This window comes from Melopsittacus undulatus, chromosome 3 (genome assembly GCF_012275295.1).
Source record: "Melopsittacus undulatus isolate bMelUnd1 chromosome 3, bMelUnd1.mat.Z, whole genome shotgun sequence".
NCBI lineage: Eukaryota > Metazoa > Chordata > Aves > Psittaciformes > Psittaculidae > Melopsittacus > Melopsittacus undulatus.
Window position 1 is genome coordinate 60683546 of NC_047529.1, and position 25417 is coordinate 60708962.

Here is a 25417-nt window from a genome sequence, read left to right on the forward strand (position 1 = left end):
TGAGAGAGGGATATGTGATTATTTAAAAAATATTAGGACATATTCTTGGCAAGTTGAAAGCTTCTGGAATAAAAAGCAGAGAGTAGGATGCTCAGCCCTTGTGTGGCATCACCTTGGCAGGGAAGAAAACTTCTGTGTGAGAGAGTAAGACTGAAAAGGAATTTCATGCTGGAGATGCAGAAAGTGAGCAGGCAGAGAGGAGCAAGAGTTCATGATGGCATGTCCTTAATGGTGCCATTTTGACTTCTTTACAACCACAAGTAAGCAGGAAATGACAAGGTGCAATCGGGACAAATCCCCTTTTAACAGGGCACAGGAGCTGGAGCAAACAGGCTGAATGTACACTTATTTCTATTTGCTATCAGTCTGAAAATAAGATATGGGTCTAAAGTGCTTGATTTTTATGTAAGGATATTGAAAGATCAGAAACATTCCAGAAAGGTAATTATTGGCTTATTGTAATAGCATAATAAAAATTACATGGCCAAGACCCAAAATAGATCCCTTCCAAATGAGGAAAAGGACATCAACTCTGTCAAATTAAAAGCAGAAACAGAAAGGCAGGCTAAGAAAGATTTTGAGGAAATAACTTGCTAATAGACAAAATGCTCCCTCTATCCCAGCAGGAGCAGGGAGCTTGCTGGAGGGTTCTGCAGGTGACCAGGATATGCAGTCAGCAGATGACTGGCACGGCAAAGAAGCCTAAGAGAAAACAAGCCCTAACACAACAGTTAAACAGACTACTTGTGTCTGCATTCAGTGTAGGAAAGTTTCACTAAGTGAAATTCCAACGGCAGAGCTATTTGTTAAGGAATAATGCAGAGAAGCTGCCTCAAGATTGAAAGGCCATTAGATAAGGTTTTAGAACAAGTATATGCAAGGGAGAGTAGCAAATTCAGAAGAAGCAGATTTTAAGGAATGCTAATGAGAAATTGTTGCACTATTAGGACTGGTGTACAAACTTTTACTTGAAAAAACTGGAAAAAAAGGAGGATAGTTCATTACGTTGTTTTGCTTTAAGAGCTGTGAGGGATCTGGAGAAACGCAAACCACTAAATCTAATACTGGTAGCAGGCAAACAATAAAAGCCGTGGTAATACAATAGTTGCAAGGATAAATACAGACCAAGAGGGAAGAATTGGCAGAGCTTTGCAGTGAGGAGCTATGAAGCTGTGCTTCACAACCTTCTTATGGCTTCAGAGGAAACAGTGAAGCTGCAGACTACAGCAACCACTCAGTGTGACCTACTCAGCTTCTGGAAAGCCCTTAGTAACGTCTGTCACCAAGGATTCATAAAGAAGGTAATCCAGCAAGGGGTAAGAGGGAAGATCCTCTCATGAGTCAGCAACTGCATATAGGATAGAGAGACAAGGTAACAATAAATCATCTGTTTTTCACAGTAGAGAGAAGTCACCAGTGACATCTTATAGGGATCGGTGGGCTAATCCACAGAGCCATCAGTCAGGCACTAAATGGTGAAGTGGCTCAGTCTGCGGTGGTACCAGCTTGTTCAAGGCAGTAAAATGCAGAACTGCCTGCAAGATGCTACAAAAATCACCATCGCTAGAGCCCTCTCCAGCCTAAACAACCCCAACATTTCCCTTTTTCCAGTCTGTGGGAACTTCACTGGACTGCCACAACTTCTCAAATATGATGGATAGTGGCTTAGTCAGCTCACCCCCCAGCTCCTTCAGGACCTGCAACTGCATCTCATCAGTTCCCATGAACTTGTGCACCCTCAGGGTCCGCAGATGGTCTCATACCTTTTCCCATGTATTTTTACATTCCATGTTAGCTGAGGACAAAGCTGCAGTTTGACAAGCCTTATGCCAATATTGCTGCCAAAGCAGCAGCTCTGCCCTCTTGTGCTGCTGGAACGGACAAATGATGGGTGGGGGGAATGAAAAATTAGCCTTCAGAGCTGAAGAGAAGAGGGCAAGGCTGCTGAAGGCAGGGCTGGCATAGGCTGATCCCAGGGGCTAATTTGGTGATGTTTCTTTTGACAGCTGTCCATTGTGAAGGAAACCATGCTCATACCCCCTGAGAACAGAAGAAGTTGGCAGCCATGTCTGAACGTGGCTTTTCTTGGCCCTGTCAGGTCATCACAAATGAAAGAAAACCCTTTGTTTATTAAATGAACACTAGAGAAGTGACCTTTGTTCTATTATTAGAACTTTATTTATCAGTTAATTTTACTTATGTGAACTCTTAAAGGATTTTGATTTGGTTTGTAACTATAAGGTCAAAAAAAACCTGGACAAAAGTGGATATTAATCTTTCTGAATAAGCCAGTTAAGATCTAATAAGTGGCTTAATCCCTGTCAGACCTATACTTCAACAGTAAGCTCATAGGAGCAACTACCTTCAGCCACATCAAACGCTTGGGGAATTGCTGAGAAGCCCACTCAGCCTCTGCCACGGAGTGAGTATCTGGGTTCTGGCGACCTCTGAAGCTGGTGTTAAGATCCTTGTTGGTTTGTCTCAGATTCATTCATACCAGCTGTTGTAAGGAAAGCAGCCAGTGCCAATGCAAAGTAGAAGATGGATGCTTGCACTCCCAAGACCACCCTGATAAACCCTCTCGGTCAAACATAAGCCATGTCAATGCTGCTCTTGGGAGGAAAAAAATCATCTGTGTCTGCACAGAGCAAAATCTGAGAGGCTTGGGGACAAAAAAAAAAGAGAGATTTGCAAACAGGTGTGAGAAAAGATTCTAAAACCCACAGCTCATATAGGGCAACTTCTCTCAAAACTTTGCATTAAGCTGCCTGAGGCGTAATATGGGCAAATGCAGTGATCAGTGTCACATACCTGCTCTTAAAATCACACTTGCCTGGTCACTGTGCACTGACATTGCTTTCTGTAAGAGCTGACCCTGAGCACTGGAATGCAGTACTGCAGGAATCTTCCTTGTAAATCATATGGAAAATTGTAAAGTTTGTTAGCAAGATGGCAGGAGTAAAGGCAATACTAGATTAGATTTGGCACAAGAGGAAACAACTAGTTTTTACTGAATATGAACCTAGTGCATCCGATATCCTCCAGCTACACATGAAGAAATACTAAATACTGCAGCAATGTGACCCCCATTATGTGAAGAATATTTAAATATCCTGCCTTCTCTTTAACATGAGGCTAATAGAAATGCCCAGGGGCAGAAACAATGCCAGACGGAGGAGGAGAAATACTGGACAAATATTTGAATCAACTCATCATGAATTTCCAAAGTGGCAGCTCAAAGCCAGGTGAAATATCACTCAGCCTCTGCAATGGCATAAGATGTTGTCTTAGGTTTCTTCTATCCAGTAATGGAATACAAGTCCAAAGCTGCTACTAGGAGATGCCACACTAGCCTGTTGTAAATGGAAAGGGAGCCTCTGGGATTCAAAGCTTGGCCCTTGATGAGGAGCGCTGCAGGGAAGCAATGCACTCTCCCACGAGGCAAGCAGCTTCTTTGGCTGTGCCCCTGTGCACTGAAAAGCCACCTGCACCATGACCATAGTTGTGGACCACCCAGAGCTTAACTCCTCCTTGACTCAAGACTTCTCTCTGCAGTCTCACACACTGCCTGGATGGCCTCAAGCCCACCTTCACCTGAATATCTTGAGCTCCCCACAGCGAGGGCTCAAGGGAGCAGCATCTGTTAAAGATGTCTTTGGTAGTGCCAGGGTCAGGGGAGAGACTCCAGTTCTCTGCTTCCCTGGTTCCCCCCAGGGTTATCCTGTGTATCCCTGGGTAGATGTAAGTTAAGCCATCCCCATCCCGAATGAAGTTTTTCACCCAAGGAGCATGAACCTTGAGTACTTGTCCTCTGACGGGAAGGAGATTCTTGTCCCCTACCAGCTTGTGGGCTCCAATGCCCGCACAGTTGACAATGATGTCATATTTGCTGTGCAGCTCCCACAAGTCTGCAACTTTTCTGGGGTACATCTGGACGCCAGTTGCTTTCAACCTGCAAAGGACCGCAGAAGTGAGGCAGAGAAGAAATCCCTCAACCCTCATGTAATCATTATGGACATTCAGTAAATGAGATAGATTGCTTTTAACATAGCAGTCAAAACCAACCAGGTTGGACAAAAAGCAAAACCAAAATGCTGTGAGGTTTCTGTATGTTTTTTGTCTGATTTCATCTCATCAAAACTACTTTTTTAGCACACTTGGGCTGGAAAAGATGCATCTGGTTGATCAATATTAGACAAGGGTCTGGCATAAGACCCTAGGCAGCCAGTCAGGTCCTCATGTTCAAGCCAAATTCCACCCTAAACTTGCCTGAAGCTTGAAGACCTTCCCTGTGGAAAAACATTGGCGTGAGATGGAGCCCTGCATCCTGCCAGCTGGATCCAGTTGCTGGGGGTCTTTAGTGGGGGTACCAAGTAGGAGATCCTGTCCTTTGCAATAGTCTGGCAGCTGGCAAAGTGATCAACCCCACTATAAACCCAGTGGTTTCCCTCAAAGCAGTGAGTTAGCAAAGGATCCAGGGCACAGCTGATGCTCTGGGGGTTTGGTTTGGCAAGACACTGAGTCTGGCTGGGAAGAACAGGGGAGGTCTCATGCAGCAGCTCTGGCTGGGCAACTTGCTGGGAGAGCTCATAAGTGTTGTAATTGGGACTTTGTCATTGTGTCATAAAAAAATACACCAATAAAAAACCAGAAAACTCCTAAATTCAGGCAAGCAAGCAGGAAAAAATTCCTGAAGCCCATTTTTGGACCAGAAAGGTGGGCACAGAGACAATTTTCCTTGTGGACTGCTAGGAGAATGGTCTATAAATACTGCTTGAGTCACTAGGGGTTTGAGAATTAGTTACATGTTTAATATGCTCTCGCTTCACATCACCAGGGAGAAGAGAAAGAAAAGGAGCTTGATCATCTTATTAGACTACATCTTTTGAGAATTAAATTGGCTATAGCAGGAATAAGGAGAGAGCAGAAATCACGTGGCAGATACTAAATGCATTGTACAACTCAGTTGTGCTTCAGCAGAAATTTCTGACTCGGTTAGGTAATGAAACATGAAAGAGCATTTGCACCAAGGAGACAGCAAAGACCTCACATGGCACTGATGGCACTGGAGTACTCCCAGCCTGGCTGGCTGCTAGAACGGGACATGGTTTTACACGTTTTGCAGTGACAAGAAAGGCATGCGAGATGCCAGCTGAGCTGGCAATTTGTACCATGGTGTCAGTACACGTCTCTTCACTTAACTGCAAATCAGCTTGCAGCCTATTGCTTTCTCTCAAGAGGAGACAGCTATTGATTCACTTTATGGGTACTGAAGTGGATTAAATGCACATGCCAGGTGTCAAAACGTTTTTAGATCTGCATCCTGACTTTCCTATGGCTATCTAAAATCCACATATTTTGGGGAAACTTGGAAACTGGCAGATTTTCTAATGTTCGTGTCAATCCAGGCATGAACTCTAAAGCCATGAACTCAGAGTGAGGACATCAACCATCTTATACAGGCAAACATTTCCAAAAGGTTTGCTGCAAGATGATGCTATTTGACCATTTTCAACCTGGCTGGATTAAGAAATCAGTCCATTTGTTGACCAAATTTGAGCTTAATTGGTCCATCTTAGTTCTTAAGTGCAGGCTTCAGAGATATCTTCCTAGACATGCCCATTCTCCAGGAGTGGGACGTATCTTCAAGAACAGAGGAGTATTATTTGGGGAGTTTGACAAATGAGGAGCACCCACAAGTTTTCTTAGGAGATGGCAGGTTCCCAATGTACCTTCAAGGTCTGGCTGGCCAAGTGTGGCCCTGTGGTTGTGTCAGTCCTATGCCAAGGGGCACTCCTACTCTAAGCCTGACTGTACAGCCACAGTGATAGAAAGTGGACATTGCATAACTGGGGCCTTTCACATTTTGAAAACTCAGTTATTTATTTCTGGTGCTTCTCCCAACAGAGAACTTGCTGCATTTTCCCCAGCAAGAAACAGCCCTTTACCAGTTCTGCTCAAACCTAAGGCTCTCAAAGTATCCCCAGCTTGCCCCCAGTCCCTCTGCCTGGGTTTCTCTCCATGTGCCCACCCTGCAGCAAAACCAACCTTTTCTCCAGCCACAACAGGTAGGGTGGACAGTCACATTTCAGTGTTGTAAAGGCCTGACCAGACTGATGCTGTGGAAACTTTTGGAGTTCTGCTTTGGACATTGGTCGAAATCCCAGGACAACATCCGACCAGAAAGGTAACTCTTCCTTGGGAGTGTTTTTAAAGACCTGCCACCTAAAAGGACACATGAAAAAAGCCACAAAACTCAGTGCTATTGCTCTGCCATGTTAGGTGTCACAGCAATCTCTGCACAAACCCAGGAATTCAGGAATCTGCTTCCCATTCATCAGTGTAGCTCAGCAAGTTTAACAGCAACAGGGACCATTGCTGCCTGCTACTGCAATACCTGCCTTGGCAAACAAACAGAGGGCTGCCACAGCTGAGCTTGAGGGTGACACACCATGGTAAATGAACTGGAGAGAGTTCTTCCAGCTATACTGCATGGACTTCCAGCGTAGAAGTACAAAGTCCCCTCACCATGGTTGCAGCCACCCTGGCTGGACCTGCATGTGGGGTCACTTACACACCTGGTCACAGCTTTTTGGGTACCCATAAAGCTACAGTGACCAGCCTCAACACTCCCAAGAGGTGAGTAATGTAATAGGCATTATAAAAAAAAAAAAAAACAAACCAACACAGCCCCTTTAATTGTATCCCTATACCTAGCTGCTGAAGCTGGAAGATCCTGCAGCCCCATCCCTATGGAGACCACCCCTGCTGCAAGCAACTGGTGGATGACAGTATGGAAAACATCAGTTATTAAAAGATATTTGGTGCTGGCCAGTCTTGAGTGGTTTCTCTGTGTGCACCTATGAACAATTTTTGCTTCAAAATACATCATATCTGAGCAGCTGCAATTCAGTTTCTTAGGAATATGGTCATAAGAGTTATGCTATGAAGGAATATCCCTGAAATCCAGCAAGCAGAACCACTCTGCTCCAGCACACAGTACAAACATGCTAAAGGCTGCCCCAGGCGGCAGTTCTTACCCAGAAACCAGGTGAATGCCAGCCTCTGATGCCTCGGCTGAATTGCTGATGGCAAAAAGGTAAGTAAAGGTGTCTTTGAACCACTGCTTCTGCACATGGATCGGTGTGTCTGCAAGTGATCAAAACCAAATATGCAGAAGGGAATAATGCAAAGAACAGAAATGTACAATCCAGTGTTGATGAACACAGGTCATGACACTCTTCTTCCTGAACCTCTGTGCACCTCTGCACATGCAGGCACACAGCTGCATGAGGTGCCATGAGCAGCACCACGCTGGGCTACACATACCTGGGTAGGTGTGTGGGATGAGCATCCCAGCTGCAACATCACTTGTTGTGTTGGGGCTGAACTGCTCTGAAAGGATGGTCACGGAGCAGCTGGGATAAGTCTCCATGATGCACAGCGCTGTGGACAGGCCAATGACTCCCGCACCAACTACTGCGACCTTGGGTGCTGCCATCTCCAGGATGAAGAGCCAGAGAAGTACCTACCCTGCGTTTGGAAATCACATATCCAGATTTTTGAGAAGTATTTCAATAGCCACTACCCCATCCTCAGCACAAGAGCAAAGGCAAGGGAACTGTGTGTATGTACAGCACTGGTGGTTAGGCACTAGCAATCTGGGGCAAGGTTTTTACAATGTACCTGCGGGAGTGAGGCACACATGAAGTTTTCTGTTGTGTCAGAGGCAAAAGTTTGAGCTCTGGGGAAATTATCATTCAGGCACCAGGAGCAAAAGGGTTGTTTGAACATCAGGATCTCCAGCAATGAGGTCTGTCACTGCCTGAGCAGCAGAAGCAAATTGCACAGGAGGCAAACTGGTTACACAGAGCAGAGTCCAGTGCATTGTAGATGATGTTTTTCTTAACATGCATCTTAGTTCCTCTGCTGTGCAGGTCTCCCCCTCTGACCCTGAGGACTGGGTTAGCTGCATAGGTCTATCCTAGAAAATGGGAGTTTTAGCTATTAAACACAATGTATAGTTTCATGGGTACAGCCTGGCTGTTTACACTCCCACATATAAAACTTGCTTGGGCAGTGATGCCTTGGTGGGAAAAGTGTGAGAAGAGAAGCTACCTGTACCCTGGGGGATTTTGTGCCCCTAGTAACCTGAGGTCTCCTACCCATCCTTGGCCCCCATACCTGCCATTGTGACCCTCTGCCTTGGACAGATTTGTGGACTTCTGAGCCTGCCACTTTTCCAGCAGCACATGGTGGTCCCCAGGAGCCAGCCAACCTTGCTGCCCCAAGAGCCTGTATACTTGCCTCTCTTTGCCTTGCTTTATGTCCTGGGGTAGCTCCACTCTACTCCTCAACATCTTCAACAGCTGATCGCTACTCCAGGAGGTGCAACATTTTCCCTAGTCCTGACCAAGTCTGGGAGCTTGGCACCTGTCCTAATGAGTGGTGCACATCTCCTAGCTGATAATTACCTGGCTGCCCATCCCAGAGAGGTGCCAACCTATGTGCCTGGCCACAGCCACCCAACAGGTTTCACACCAGTGGAGACATGAAGCACAACTGAATCATGCAACTCAGTGCACCCTGCAAACTCCCTGAAGGCAGGAACTAAATGTATCCAAAAAAGACAACCTCAGAGGTGATAAATCCCTCAGCAGCTTTGAAACAGGTGATTTGGATGCAGCTGCTGGCTCAGGTGCTCCTTCAAGGGGTCACTATGAAAAGCTGAGCATGGATGTAAGGGGATAATCTCCTTGGCCTATGGGTCTTATGTTTGCCTGGAGTATTCTACCAATATCCACCCTTGGAAAGGATGCTGAGCAAGATGGACCTTTGGTGCTGCCCCCTTATGGTGTTGCTTGTTATTACGGGACTCGCTCACCTCTGACTGTAGAAATCCAGCCTTACTAATTGCTTTCTAAGAACTTTTCCTGGAAACCAGTGCCTGCAGTTGTAAGGACGGGCTGATTTCCCATCTTCTTGTGGCTTTTGGCATCTGATGTAAATTCAGGCAAGCAGACTGTGTGGGATTATGACAGGTCAGGTTTATTTATGAGATCCTTGCTCACAACTCTTCACACAGCTTCTCACCCCTGAGGTTTTCCTACTTAAAATTTGATGTTCTACTATGTAAGAAGAGAGAGAGGAGCAGGCATTGTTGCCCATCACTGCATTCCTTCTGCATCACAGCCAAGGGTTGTTACAACCCCTTTTCTTCCACTCAGGGCAAAGTTTAAGCTTCTTCCTGTTAATTATTACATCTTCTTTCACAAGCTGGCTGTAAAAGTTTCCCCCACAGAGCAGGAAAGAGGATGCAGAGCAAAGGTAGAATGTACCCTGAACCTGAACCAGAATCACTGCCCTGCATGGGCAGCCACCCGCAAACTCCATGTGAAAAAGGGCTGGGGCAACTGAAAGAAGAAGGGGAAGAGGAAGGGGAAAGGAAGGGGAAAAGGAAAAGAAAGAGGAAGGGAAATAAAAGAGGAAGAGAAAGGGGAAGGAAAAGGGAGGTATTAGCAACAAGAAATGTGAAGGGTAATTATGCTAAAAATACTTAGGAAAATCGGTTCTGACGGAGGTCTCTACACACACTTATATTAACAAACCTTCTCATTCAGTCTTGGCAGCTGTGGAAATGGCATGCAGCTCTTAGCATGCCCAGAGAGCCTCCCAGCTGTCCATGGATGGCTTTTTCAGCCACCCCTGGGACATATGTGATGGGTACATATGCATCTGCTAGAGATGTGCTCTTGGTTGCACCTCGCCACTCTCATTCACAGAAGCCCTTGAACAGTGATGGAGATTGAATTTCCCGACTGACCTCCCTGTTGCTGAGGGAGAAAGGGGAGCCGCAGCTCGGCAAAGGGTCAGGTTTCACAGGTCTTCCCAGTTTGGATGGGATTTTCAGTACCAATTGATCTCAATGTTGCACAAGCCAGCTAGGGCGAGGAGGGCTTGCAGCCTGCAGAAAAGCCTCAGAAGGCTGTGTTGGGCACCTATTGCGTTCACCATTTTTCAAGCACTTACTGCTGCAGCCCAGGAGCACATTAAGCCCTAATGTGTTAATGTGCCAAAAACTGACTGTCTGCAAAGCAGGAGCTACACACAGCTTGTATCAGCAAGTGCAGCTCAGGCTTTGCAGAGCCACTTACCCCCTATGACTGCAGGACTGACCTGCACAGCCTGCCTCAGCCAGGAACCTTGTACCTTCTGGGAGAGCACAGGAGGAGAAACAGTATTAAGCTGATGTGGCAGAGCAGCTTAGTGCCAGCGAGGGTGACACCTCTTGCCCCCTTAGACAGGCTTATGCTGACAGGTTTGCAAAAATCAGCGTTTAAAAGGCTAATCAGTTGCAGTAGGTGCTGGGGAGGCAAGCAAAGGATGTCAGGTACTGCTTATCTCTGTTCTTTCTTAGTGTCAGAATGGAACAGAAGCCACCTGGAGCTGTAATTCCCCAACAAAGAGGACACCAGCTGCCTGACACAGGCTTCATGCCCCTGCTGCCCTCCTGCTCCTCCCAGAATTAATAGGGTTTTTTTAAATTGAGATACTTTGTGATGTGACTTAAGGATGCAACTCTCGCAACTGACAATCCTGACAATGTCAGCCTCATGGGATGCAAGCGGGTACTTACTCTTTTTTGCCTCACATAGCTGTGTATCACCACTGAGTGCCACTAACCTTCAGCCTTAACATTCTAGCAGCAGATAGATCAGTATGGATAAATACACTGGTCAACAGTACACATAGATGCACACACAAGAAATCGGGAGAGGGACTTTTAACAAGGGCATGTAGGGATAAGCTAAGGAGGAATGGCTTTAAACTGACATAGTGTAGACTGAAATATTAGGAATAAGTTCTTTGCTGTGAGGGTGGTGAGACACTGGCAGAGGTTGCTCAGAGAAGTTGTGGCTGCCACATCCCTGGCAGTGTTCAAGGCCAGGCTGGACAGGGCCTGAAGCAACCTGGTCAAGTGGAAGCTGTCCCAGCAGGGTGGTTGGAACCAGATGATCTTTAAGGTCTCTTCAAACGCAACCCATTCTATGATTCTGTGATTCTATTACACACAGAGAAACAATGCACACCCACTGCCAGCTGCAGCTGTAGCCTCTTGGCCCTTGGTCCCTCCAAGCTGTAACAGACCCTGGGATACTGGCATCCCTCAGCTGGAAGAGCTGCATAAATGCTCTCACTTTGGCATCACCACATTACAGAGAAGGCCACTTGCCATACCTTTTTCTTTTCTCCCTATGGCTTAACTCCACATGTGTTCTTCTCTGGCAGGCTGGATACTCTTAGCTTGTGTTGCAACCTGGCTGACCTACTAAGCAAAGCATTTTACACAGGCAAATAAGCAGCTGAAAAAGCCCAACTGAACTGTTGACCAGAAAATGGGTAAACAGGAAGTAACCAAATCATGTTACACTTGAAGCCCTGTAGGGGTTGGGTTTTTTACTGACTCTCACTATACAGAAGTGCTGAAACATTGCTTTGGATCTCCTGAAGCTTACAATACCGGGGAGCAAAGGCTCCAGCCTTTCTGAACTACCGTAGGGATCTCCTTATCCACCAGGGCTGCGGCACCCACTGACCCTGTCCATGTCTAACCTGGAACACTTTATCCCTTTTTTTTTTTTGCAGTTCACTCTTTTGCTTATTCACTTCCCCAGTTTACAAGCTCCTGCAGTGTTGTAACCTTTTGCCTGACCCCAGAGTGGGGTTCTGTCAGGCTCTTTGCTAAAGGTAGTTAGAGTGCTCATGAAGCTTGAGCCATCCTTGAGTTTGCTAAGGAGATGGCCTCAGTTTTAGCTTTTGACTCTGACCTGGTCCATCTTCTGCCATTGGAGCTGTTTTGTGAGATGTACATTTGGGACCTGCCACAGGAGGAAGGTGAGGGGTGTGCTCTCTTCACCAAAGAACTCTGGAAACTCCTTGGGATCCCCTCAGCCTCTCTACACACAAAGCACTGCTGCCAGAAAGCAGGTGTCTGATCCACCATCACAGGAGATCCCAGGGCTCTCAGGGAGGCCTCAGCTCCTCTTTCAGATAGGTGTTCCCCTATGCATGCACAAGAAACACCTCCTGAAGGACAGTGAATTATACCCACCCTATGAGCCACCAGCAGTGGTAACCTCCACTAGTAGCACCTACACACAGAACAACGCGCTTGCTTTTCTCCAAACCCAGGGAGGTCTGCAACCCTCTTTCCCTGCAGGGAGCTGTTGATCCTGCTGCCTCTGTGCTGGGAGACGGGAAGCAGGGAGAACAGGGGTTTGGCAGGGCCCTGGCTCCCCCGGGGCAGGAGGCAGGGCAAGGCAGGGTAGCCCCAGCCAAACCCTGTGGCTCGCTGCTCACGCCACAACCACCCGTGACAGCCACCACATTCATAGTGCGCAGCTGCCTCTGTCTGTGGCCTGAACCCCTCCCTGCCTGAGCCTACAGAGCTGGTTTGTGCCAGGTCCCTGTGCAGCACCCCCCCCCCCGGCAGCCTTCCCCGGCCAAAAAGGGCTCCGTTATTTAACATTTCCCTCTTCGACTGGAAGTAGTCCAAAAAACCACCCAAACAGAACAAACAAGTTGGCAGAGAAGGCAATACCTGGTGCGGAGGGGGCCCCGTCCTGCTGGGAGAGACACCTTCCCGGGAAGTGCGGGGAAGTAGCACAGGACAGCACGGAGCGCGTTGCCGGGGAGGAGGCTGAGCTGGCAGCTCCCTTTCCCCGAGGCGACTCCCCGCGCACTCGGCTCCCCGTCCCTCTGCTAATGAAGGAGCTGTTTGTGCCCAGGCAAAGGCCACGTCCAGCTCTGGCACCTCTCCCGCACCGCCCGGCCGCCGCGCATTGGCGCTGCCGGAGCTTTGCCGTTCGCTGCCTGCTGGTAACTCCTTTGCCGGGTGATTTCCCCCGTGCGCTCCAGCGCTGCTGCTGTCCTGCACAGAACGCGTGGTCTTTCTAACCCTCCTGCGAGCAATTAACTGCGTTCTGAAGCTGCCCCAGGATTGCCACAGTGCGTGTGCAGTCGTGCTCGCAGTGAGGATGGCAGCAACACATATGTGTCCTTGGGGCCAGTCATTTCAGTCATCACAGGTCAGTGAAGAATGAGTCCCTGCTAAACCACAGATGCCTAACGAGCACAGGCGGACAGGGCTGTCTGGATTAACCTTTTCAGCAGAAAACCACAAATTTGTCAAAAGCAAACCTCTCTGGAGGATCACTGGGACGAAATTGTAGGCCAGGGCTTCCTGGCTCAGGGTCATTTGCCATTGGCAGGACATTTTGGCTAATATTTGACAGCCTGAGCATTTGTCCTTAAGCAGGCTCAGCAAGGCAGTGTTTGCAGACCATTTCCCTCCCTGATGCTGTTGAACAGCATTTGCCATGGATCTTCCAAGCAGGTGCCTGTTCTTCACAGCCATTTAAATACAGAACGGTAGCCATCCAAAGGGCATCTGTACATACAGCAACAGCATGCAAAGCATGTGACCAGCTGATCACTTTAGTCAAAATGGCTTTTCATTCTCATCACTGGCACTGAGACTGTGGAGAGAATCTTCACAAGAATCACCCCTGGGTGCTGGTTTTTTCTTATTCCTGTGCAAGTCAGTTCATCTTTACATGGAACATGAGGAGGCAATGTTAATAACTAGATGCCTGTAAGCACTCCATAGCTGGATGCTGCTCATCCGCAACAAGCACCCAAGCAGTATCCAAGCCTGTGTGTTAGACAGGAATACAGAAAAAGGAGTTGTTTGTCACTAAATGAGACGTTTCCCATTGCTTCTGATTACTCATAAACCTAAGTTAGTAATTTCTTTGAAAGAGCTGGTTTTGTGCACAAACCTCTCTGCAATCATTTTTATATATCAATCATACTGAAAAAAGGATGCCTCTCCATTTGAGGTGTATACTTTTTAGGCTTGATTTTTCTCAGCTTGATTGAACTTGGTGCTTTTGCAATCAGTATATCAGGGATGATTCAAATTTTTTAACTTGAGCAAATATTTGAACCATTCACTATGGTTACTTTCAGGGGGAAACGTAAATCACCCGGCAAGGGCATATAGAGCCATTAAAACACAAATGATTAAACCAATTGATGGGTGTAACATGATCAGAAAACATAACATTAATAAAGTATGCATGGAAAAATTAATAATTTGCACTAATTAGAGGCATAACAGAAGTGGAAAATAAATAGGTTCCTGAAATGAGCTAAGGGGACAAATTACAAATAGGGCTGTAAATTGCTGCAATTCTCATTTTCCTTGCACTGTCTGCCCACTCCAGTTTCTGTGTGATGAAGTTACAGCAAGTTTTCACATCACTGAACATCAAGTGGTTACAAGTTACACTATTTTGTCAGTCCTGCAGTTACCTACTCTCTCTTCTGATCAACTCATACCCATGCTACAATATCTGCAGCTATTTTTGTCAGTACTGAATGTGTCTGAGGGACTGCTGTCCCAGCCAGCTTAAACAAACATAAGTAAAAAAGAACATATTCTTCCTGCAACTGAAATCCAAAACATGTGACGTTTTATTGCACATTTTGTCATAGTTGCCACCTAACACATACCAAACCTTCATTTATACCTGCAAACACAAACAGGGAAAAGACACACATGATACCTGCCAGCCTAAACCACGGACTCTTCTTGGAAGGCTGAAGCCCCAGCCCAGCTCTTGCAAGGGAACACGTACCAAACTCAAGAGTTGCTGTTAACAGTTCATTAAATTTCATAAAAGTGTTAAGAGTAAATAACGTGTGTTTGTCTTTATTCTTGCACATAATTGCAGATAATAAACACACATTAAAAAAGAACATTAACATATGTCTAATTAAATCCATATATTCTGGGCAAACACATGCCTTCCCATGAGTACATACTTCCTCCATGTTACCAAAATGCACACGGCACCTGGTACAGACTCTTGTAGAAAATTATTAGATTACCAGAGCATAGATGTGCTCTATTCTTTCTTCATGTGAGATGCAACAACACAGATAATGCTTGACTGCATTACTAGAATTTTTCTGGACAGAATAAACTTGTTCTTTTGTCAACAGTCTTTAACAAAAAATAAAAAATCTTTGCATTTGATTTGTTCCCTACAAATCTGCTCTGAGATTGAGACAAGCATCTTTAAGATGTTTGTAAAAGGCATAGGAGGAATCCAGACCCTCCTGTTTGCAGCCACAAATGCCTTTTGGCATCACGCTTCCATGCATTTTATAAGCCCTTGCAAAAGACACAGGCTTTGCGTGTTGCTGAGCCCAATGCTGTGGAGGCTTCCTAAGTGACTGCACCTAAAAAGTTGGCAAAAATAAGCTGTGGAAAATACAGGAGAATGCCAATGAGTCCTCCAGTCCATCCCAGAGCTCAGTATGAAACCATCCTATTTCCACAGAGCCATTGCACAAAAGCCCTCAGCCTTCAGGCAGGATTCACCCCCTTGTTCAAACATTCAGAGCACCACCCAAAACATTTTACAGATTGCACAAAGTTTGCATAGCTTTCTTTTTTTTTACATTAATGTTTAAACTATAGAAATTTGCATAAAGAAATTTAAGTGAGCTGTTACAGTAGAAAATACATCTTATCAGTTTCAAAATACAGATTCAAAATATCAAACACATTTACTCATTGTTTTTCCTTAGTTATCATTAAACCACTGATATTTATTTATATATTTAACCCAGAAAGTATGTCCTTAACAAACTGCAAGGCTGTCTAATAAAATATGATATAAAATTTAGGACAAAACCATTTGTCATTGCACGGTAGTGACCAGCAATTAAGACAGGTAAGAATTCTAATCTATCTAATCTACCTCATAAAACCATTATGTAACTCCAGAGATACTGATCAGCACAATTAGCACCAAGACAGAGATGGGAAATGCAAACATAAAGGAGCTTAAGGACTTAGATAAGAAAACTCTGTAAAGTAATTCTTTACATGGGCAACAACAGTTAAATATACCCCACAGGGACAGAAGCCTTCTCAAACTCAGTGTCCTCTTATGAGAGATTTAGATAATCTATGAATATTTAAAAGAAAGACATCAACTCACCCTGCCTACACTACATTTGTAATGTGTAACTAGTGTTAAACATATTTTTGTCCATATGGAAAAAACAAGCAAACAGAAATGCTAGAGACATACAGACACATGCTATTGCCTTCTTTACAGTAATATGCTTTCTCAGGTTAAAGAATAGAATAACCCAAGGCATCCTTTAAGCTATTCATGCATAAAATCACAAAATGTATACCTGCGGATCAATAAAAACTTTATTTCTAGGGCAAAAAGTAACATCATTAGTTCAGTGTAATTCAGATCTAATTTGAATCAGACCAAGTACCAACTGACTTCAGTGACAGGAGGAACTGGCTTTTGGGATTGAAAGCTATCAAACTACATTGTATTTTAGAATCATCATTAGATTTTAGCTTGTGAACTTTGCTCAGTATCATTGGTGCATGTAAGTTTTTGCTTTCTTCTTTTTTTTCTTTATGTTATGTATAGCAGTAACAGACGGCTAGGTCCTGAATCCCTCAAGTCAAAGGAACGCAGAACATGCACTGTCTGTTCTTAGTAGGATAACTCCCAAATCAGTTATTCAGCAGGTAAGGAATTAGAAAAATTAATTTTAATAGTTCTTTAGTACCTTGCTAGAAACAGACTTACTGTCCCCTGCACTTAAGACTAAGGAGTTTAAGATAAGACCTTGTACTAATAAAAGAGGGAGTTATCAGTGTGGAAAAACACCCAAATAGTGCAGTTACTTGGAGCTGTCAAGAGGCAGGGTGGTTGCAATGCCAGACAGTACCAGTTCAATTCCTTGTTAGGTGTATTGCATGACATTTCCCCTTATCACAGTTAAACCCCTGTTTAAGGCAGAACATGCAGGGTTAGCCAACGGATCTTGTAGATAAGGAGAGTTGTTCTGCTCTGTGAACTGGACAGGGATCTGAAAGCAGTGGAAGAATACTAGGTCTGCTCTTCCGCAAAACAAAAACCCACAGCATGTGAGTAATTGTATCTTCACTCATAAAAGTGTGTATTCAAGTCATTCTCTGAATAAAGATGTGATTACTCATGCGGGTAAGGTTAAGCACATGCTTTTGCTGAACTAATATATTTGGACAGAAGCCACAGTATTCTATGCCATTCTCTTTAGAGGTTTTCTCTGCAAATACTGGAACACCCACACAACTGAAGGAAGCATGAAGATTCCTTTCTGCTTTCCATGTAGTTATTACACAGAAACTCCCTAAACTTAGACTTATTGTTTTTTGCTTTGAAGCATTTTAGTCCTAATATAGGATATGATTTTGTCCTAACACCAGGACCAAAATGCTATTTGACACTCTAGGACAATGCAGTAAAGAAAAGAAAAATCTTTTATAAGGGGATATAAATCATTATTCTGGTTTCAGAAGTAATTGGAACTAATTTGACTGTGCAGATACAATTGAAAAATGTGGCCACTAATCTCTACAGCATATAGGATATCTATCTACAGTAATACAGATGTCTTATTTTGGGGTAGATGGCAAGGAAGTAAACAAGGATGACTTGTTTTGATGAAACTGTATCAGCTAGAGTAAGGGTATCTGCCTAAGATGAGAAAAACTCTGATTTCAAACCAGGGATGACAGGGTTCACACAGCCCAAGCAAGAGAGAGCTGTCTGAACCTCAGCATGCAGAAGTTTCCTCTGATGCTCCCCTCAAGCCAAGGGTGGCCAAGCAAAGAGGATACAGATCCTCAGGCAAGCAAGAAACACCTGGGTCTGGAGGCAGACTGAAAAAGGGGAGGTGGGACAGAAAGCCATAAAAGTAGCAGCCAGAATGATGCATTCCCTTTACCAGTTTTCTGTGGTCCACAGTTGTAAGGCAGAATCACCACACCAGCAAGTGTTGATCTACACATGAGGTGTATATCAACAGTGGGATGTTTACAGACCCTGACTAAAACTACAGGAGTAACTGGTAACTTTTGTTTGTGTTGATCAGTGTCCTTCAGCTAGCATTTTTAAAATTGTATTTTTCTAAATGATTTTGTGTAGTATAAGGAAAAAATGAGCTAGAGACAGCTGATCTATGAGGAAAATGGTGTAGATACCATCTCTACTAAGTATTCATAAGTAACTAAGTCTACCTCTGTACAGAGAGCATGAACATTTTTCTAAACCACTAATAAAAATACATTTGCCATTCAACAGAATGAATATACAAACTATTTGCGCATTTTGCAAACTTAGTATTATTTTCTCAGTCTGAAGCTGTTCCATGGAATACTTTTCTTTATTAGTAATGGCACCTTTTCTAGGAGAAAACTTTGGGGGAAAAAAAAGAATAATAAATTAGTTTAACTTTAAAATTATTGATATGACTTGATGCAATGTTAGGCTCCTGTCTTGAATCATAACTGTTTGAGTTTACTGTGTTTTGAAGTCTTAAGCCTGTAACTGTCAGCTGCAACAGGACAAGAGTGGACAGGGCACTTTGTGGTGGTTTTGCAAATCTAACAGCAGAAAACGTGAAACAAAGAATTGGCGTATTTTTTACCTAGCTGTGTAATCAGGTATGTTGTGACATTTACAGTAATCATTCCAACTCTCCACAAGTCAGAAGGTTTTCTAAAGTCTGGGTAAGTTTCTAAAGTCTGGGTAAGGAACTAGAAATCTTATCAAAGTTTATGCAGTACCTCAGTCACAAAGGTCTTCTATACTTGCTCTAATGAAAAGGCAAGACTGGAAACAAGTGAAAGGCACAGATATTATAGAACAATAACATTTCTTGAATAAAAAGATCTTATAAATTAGATAATTATTAAAATTGGGAACAGCCATTTTGCTGTTGCTTTATTTCTCAGTGCTGACTGTTTTCTTGACCAAACATCTCTATCTTTTCTAATGGTGCACCACTATGTGCTGGAGGAGTCTTTTCTGAACAGCTTGTCTTGTTTCTTCCAATTTCTGTAGCTTCTGCCAAAGTATTAGTCAATGGTTTTCCCAGTGTTTCTGGAAGCATTATTGTTAATATTCCACTCAGAAGAGCCATGATCCCAACAAGCAACTAGAAGAAATAAACAGTAGTTGTAAAGGTAGAAATGTCTTTCAAGTTATGCATATCTTCAGTCTTGCCTGAGAGTATATTTAAACTAAGCACAAAGAACTGTAATTTAAAGCAAAGACTAAGTCTTAAGTGTTCACTGTATAGAAGATCTGCCTTTTTGTTGCATAAACGAAAGATTATGCAGCAGAACTAATGAAGAGCAAGTGAAGTATTTTGTTCACAAGAGATCAGTACAGCACAAGGAGGAATCATTTTGAGAAAACAATACATATATCTTAATCTGGTATTTCTACTATCAGGTATGTATTTAAGAACTGATTCTAGGATTTCATACATTTAAGTTTACATGCATGTTCACAGAGGTGCAATTTCCCTGCCACCTGTAATCTCAATCCATATTCCAGCTCCTGAACCTATTCCCCCTGTACCTGTGTGTGTATTCCTCCTGCACACAGCCAGACCAGAATTCTTCAGTATGGCTTGTTTGCCTGATGTTGCACAAAAAGTGCACATCTCTGCTCTGCAGAGCTCTTCAGCAGATAAGGAGCTCGCTCTCAACAGGAACATTTTGCTAAAGTCAGTTTCAAAGAGCTGTTAAAGGTGCAGGCATTAACTGAAATTTGAAGTGGGATCACATCTTGGATTTGTCTATGGTGTACACTGCTCCATAATAACAGCTTACTTCAGCACGAGTGGTGAAAGGATCAGGATTATGTGGGGCTGATACAGAAGCACACACATGCTTCTTTCCCTTAATTTCTGTGACTTGTTCAATGAGAACAATTCCCACTTTCCTCCTTTGAATACAGAGCAACATCAAAACTCTGACATTCTTCCAACACTAGGTTATAAATGACCCAAATCTCTCTCATAGAAACACTTCTGCACAGGACATCAGGCCTGGCCTCAGTGTTTTTCCATTTTATGACTGTGCACTTTGATGCTGTATTATACTTGTCTTGCCCTGTGCTGATTCTCAGGTCTGTCCTGTTTGTTTAATACTTTCTTTCCAAGTGTGAGAGAGAACATTTTGGAATCACTATGCCTGTGTCTCTCACACACAGCTTGAGACAAAAATTGGCCAGCTACCATCTGCAGTTAAGCCAGACTTTCTCTTTAAGTCAGAAAGGTGCTTTAAAATAGAAATTCTCCATTGTAGCCTTGAGCTGTGCTATTTTCATGCACATGCGCCATGCTGCTTTTGATCCCCTCCCCTCTGACAGAAGAGAACAACTCTTAAGCAGAAGCAGAAGCTTTTAAAAAGCAGAAGCCACACTGTTGCATGCAGTCCTCTATTAAATATAGAGGCTGACAAAATACAAAAGTAAACAAAGTACTGTCAAATACTACAAACTACAGTGGAAATGAAATAGTCATGCTTTTCTTATGAAAAAATAAACTTTAAAAAAATCCTAGCAGTAATACGACCATTGGAAGTGGCACTGAATGGCAAACTGAAGGAAATCCTTGTACACATATACATGTGGCAGGAGTGATCTTTAAAATTAATTAAAAAATATTAAGGTCTCACCTCTGAGTGTCAAAACTCTTCTCCACTATCAAAATGTGATTTTCTGCCATAGTAAGACAGGATAAATTGACACAGGGCAGCTATTCCACAGTAACCTTTCTTATAGACATCCTTTAGGCTGTTGTAAGTTTATATTTGAGGATATTAAGGGCTGTAAAGAATATTGAAGCTTATGGACACTCATACATTTGGAGTTTATGAGAACAGGGTCACTACTGATTGCCACCTGCACACAGTTAAAGCAAATCTGTGTGCTTCAAGTATGTGTGTCTTCTCTGTTTTAGTTAGTCTTCTAGACACTTTGCATTCTTTTTGTGTTTTCCTTCCTCACGAACCTACCTCTTATTTCCCTGTGAACTCCCACTATTCAGTAAGTGTATATACCACCAGCTTTCCTGTCTTTTCATTTCAGCTCTCTTAACTCTAACTTCACCACGTGTTAGTTTTCTTTATTTTTTTTCCAATGGGAAAACTACTGCATGCTGATTAATTCAGTGTTATTTTCCTTCTCCCTCACCCTACAAAGCATTTTGCAAACTTTCCTGCAAAAAAAGCTATAAAACAACTAAGTCGCACCACATTAACAAAAGGACTTCTCAACCTTTTCAGGGTCAGTAATCACACTTACCAATGAAGTTACTCACATTTAGTCAAAACAAGTCTGCAGTCTTATCTTGGCATACTTCTTCATGAGGCATCTGACAAGCCCTTTGCTTGCTCATAAAAATTGTGTACATTTTGTATTTATGTACTATTTTACACATGTAATTTAGCATCAGAAAATGTTCTTTGATATAATCAATGAATTAAATGCTTATGGATTAAGATATTGTACAATGTATTTAAGTATGTTTAAGCTTCATTGAAGTTAATTTGACAGAAGTACCTGCTTAAATTCATTGCTTTTTCAGGGTTTTAATTTGAAATCTGACTTTCTGCTTAGTCAAATTCTCAGAGTATTCCCAGCATTTCAGTACAGCCAGCAGCTTGTAATAGCTGCCATGAAAAACTTCACAATAAGGTTTACCACTATTTTTCATATGTTTTCCCTATGTGGAGCAACAGTTTTAACTTCACAGTGGTCTAAGATCAGGACTTAACTACATTTAGTCTAGAACAAAGATAATTTGAATTAAATATCCCTATAAAAGAACACTTTTACTTCAGAGAGCAAATGATTATTCTAGTCTGCTGTTTATATTCATATCCACATCTGATGGCTCTGAACTAATCTAGATATGATCTTGTTCACAAAATTCCTATTTCAACATAAAAAGATTAATTTTTGTCCTGAAAATCAAAGACAAAGGATTTGCATTCATTTACTTTACTGACCTCAGCAGAGATTTTTTAAATTTATAATTTATAGCTTATCTGAGAGAAAAATCAAGCCTTTTAAAGGGCTACTGTAACTTATTTTTTAACAGCTTAGAAACAGAAATAGGCTATACATAGAGCAGTTGCTTTACTGTAAGTTTTCTAGAAAGTTGTCACAATGAAAACATACTTGGCAAATTACTCTAGATTTGTAGACATTCAGATGAGATGCTCGCATTATTCACAGGTGGCATAACTATACATGAGACAGACTGTCAAACAAATGGCAGTCGTAACTGCTTGACAATGTGTAGTGTACACAATAGATCAACACAATGTATATTAGTTTACTTACAAATGTAATCCATTTGATTTCATTTCCATTCCAAAACACTTATGTAACCTGAGACTTGCCACACTATGCTCCAACTCAAGGCAAGCCTATTTAATAAACTGAAAAAAGTTTTATAATAGGAGTTAATAATGAAAACATATTCACTGTGAACTATTACACAGCTCTACAAATACTCTGATACTTTTTGTACAGAGAGTTGTTCATAGCTGAAATAATCTTCTGTTTATACTGCCATTTGCACTGCTCTCCAGCATGTTTGAGCATTTCCCCATCTGTGGTTTAACTGCAGCGCTTCTGCACAGATAAAGCTTATCTCAGCCAGTAAAGGCAGAACACTGACAACAGAAAAAGAATGCTCTCCCATGACCACTCTGTTGTGCAAATGTTTCTTTGTCTTTCCTGGGATGATATCTTGGCTTGTATAGGAGCTTGAGGGAATAAATTAATTTGTGGTCTCCTTCATCCTCTTAATTTTAATCCAAAACAACCGAAAGTAATTAGTTTAAATAATGGAATGAGTTCCAAAGAATTATCTGAAACCAATCTCTAGCATCTGTAATTGAAGATTTTATAGTTGCAAAATCAAAGGAATACAATTCCACTTTTTAGGAAATTCCAAACTGGTAAACAAAATTAGAGTAAGATTAAAGACACATCCCATTACATTTTCACCTTCTGATACGAAGACAAAACCTAACGGTAGCATGACCTGGAGTTACCTACAAATAGGATGTGCTTAATGAATCTAAGGTTCTTTTGCTTGTCAAAGTCACTGTGAACCTCATCAATGTACAATTTGCTTCCCTTTTTCTATCTCATGAATTGTTTTGTTCAGTTCTTGTAAATGAAAAACACAAAAAGGAAGCTTTGGGTCAGCTGTGAAGACCCCAAGTATAGTAAGCATAAGACATTCTTGATCTTTTGGAAGGCTATTGCAGGGATGCAATGAAAAAACAGCCACCCACGGTATCCAGAATGGAAGAACTGTGCCTTTGAAAAAACGTTACAATAAATCAGGAGCATGGTCAAGAACTTCTAGGCCTGCAAAGTAAATAATTACGAACTAAGACACTTCCTAAATGTTATATAGTAGATGAAGTATATTTTTATGGAAAGTATTTGTAGCAATTTTATACTAGGATTCAGTGCGTAAGTATTTTTACGTCTTCCATTTCAACAGATTTCAGTGACTCAAAGTCTCCCTTTTGCTTTAGCTGCATATTTTTAACAATAGGAAGTTACTAATCTTTGAGACTTAAATTTTTTAACAGGAATGGTTCACTCAATTTCCTTTTCAAGATACAAGTTCAGCTTTTGGCTCCTGAAAGAAACAAGTGACACATGCATTGTCAAAACCAGAAATGTTCACCATTGAAATAAATACTTACAAGTGGCATGAAAATCCAGACACTTCTCAGATATACACAGAAAGGAGCAACCACACTTCCTACACGACACATCATGCTTCCACTTCCAACAGCAAGTGATCTATACATAAAACAAAGACTTTGATAAAAATCCTGGCAGATAAAGGAAACAATTAGAAATGCACAGCCACTTAAAACATCAGTAAAATGTCCATGTGTCTTTAAGCAATTACACCAGGAGGCTATTGCTTCACTGATGTAAATTTATATTGTAGCAAAATTCAGCTGCTTCTATAATTAAGATTAAAACCAGAATCATCATTCAGCATCAACCACACGACTATGTAAGAAACCAGGACTTCTAAGAAAGGCATAAACAATGTTGAAGAAACTACTGAGTATTCTTCTAGTTCCCATTGAGTATTCTTCTGCAATGAAGTCAATCAATGCACATGGAATGAAAACTGAGTAAACATTTATGGTACAGCCAAGCCCTAGACATCTCTGAAGCAGCCAAGGAACTCATCCCATCCCAAATCTTTCAGACCACTGCCACTGATGCCAAGAGCTGCTTGATCTAGCACAAGAGCATAACAATGGAAAGGAAATAAGAGCAAAGTGATAAAACATACATAACTGGCAAAAGTTCTTACCTTACAATTGTTGGGTATAGTTCTGCTGTGTAGAGATATATGAGGCCAAATGCCACACCTATTGAAAATTTTCCAGCCATATTTGCCAAGATAATTAATATATTGAAATCCTATTGAAAGAGCACAATTAAATAAATCACCAGAAAAATAATACTGTTCCTAATTTCATTTAAATCCTTCAAAACTTGTGGCCCTTCTTTAAACAGCAATAATAGTGAAGCCTGCACTGAAAATACAAAAATCTATCTTAGACTGATAGCTGCAATTTAAAAACCACCTTTAATCAGCTACATGATTCAGAAAGAGCAGCTGCATCTACAGATAAGAGTCTTTAAAATTGATTTTGACTATAGGAACACTTTCAACAATACATGACTAACCTGAGGTATGAACATAATTAAAACACAGATCAGTGCACTTAAAATAAGGAACGGAATGAGTGTGTTTCTCCTTCCCAGTTTGTCCATCCCAATGCAAGCAATGACATAGCAAGGCAACTCCACAGCACCTGTCAGTATGAAATTATTTAAGTCATGATCACACACATTCATGTTGTAACTCTAACTTCCTCTTTATGAGGATTAGTTTAATCTAGAGGGTAATAAATAAGTGAAATCTAGAGATAAGCAGTGTGTTGGGCTAGTTAATTTGTTAACAGAAATGGCAGCAGAAGGCAGAAAGCATGGCCTAAAATACAGTAGGAGGGGATAGAGGACAAGTGAAATGGGTTTCGCAATGCAGAGCAACTCTGTTTCTCTTTGGGGTGGAAAATTACACAAAAGAGCAAAGCCAGGACCCTGGCACTTGTGACTGAAAGCTCTCTATTTGCTGCTCTTCTGCTTCCGGTATTTTCACATCAACAACTTAGGTATCCCCACAAAGAATACTGCCACACTTCTCAGGATTTGCCAGCTTCCACCTGGACACAGAACTGAAGGCACAGCTGCATCCCCCAGCTGCAGCCCAGAATCACCCCAATGTATGAGTCAAGCAAGGTCTCTCCAGGTCCAGTTTTTGAGTCCCTTAAAAAGAGGGCAGTTGCTTACAATATCCCACTCTTACTCAGATCATCTCTTCCTGATGTCTCTTTCCAGAGAACAACTTC

At 42.5% G+C, this 25417-nt stretch overlaps 2 protein-coding genes across 2 annotated transcripts in view; both read right to left on the reverse strand.

Annotated features, from left to right (window-relative positions):
• Positions 1-2459: 2459 nt before the first annotated feature.
• On the reverse strand, positions 2460-7501 carry DDO (D-aspartate oxidase). Its single transcript, XM_005154684.3, has 4 exons — positions 7330-7501; positions 7041-7149; positions 6049-6225; positions 2460-3952 (listed from the first exon to the last, which is right to left on the reverse strand). Exons 1-4 carry the CDS (start codon positions 7499-7501, stop codon positions 3385-3387), a joined length of 1026 nt encoding a protein of 341 aa, XP_005154741.2. The 3' UTR covers positions 2460-3384.
• An 11381-nt stretch (positions 7502-18882) lies between these two features.
• The window catches only part of SLC22A16 (solute carrier family 22 member 16), a 32305-nt gene continuing 25770 nt past the window's right edge, over positions 18883-25417 (reverse strand). The window contains exons 5-8 of the mRNA XM_005154685.3: positions 24693-24820; positions 24313-24422; positions 23681-23780; positions 18883-19089 (exon numbers count right to left, since the gene is read on the reverse strand). Coding sequence (XP_005154742.2) covers positions 18883-19089; positions 23681-23780; positions 24313-24422; positions 24693-24820 — 545 coding nt within the window. The remainder of the gene's footprint in view (positions 19090-23680; positions 23781-24312; positions 24423-24692; positions 24821-25417) is intronic.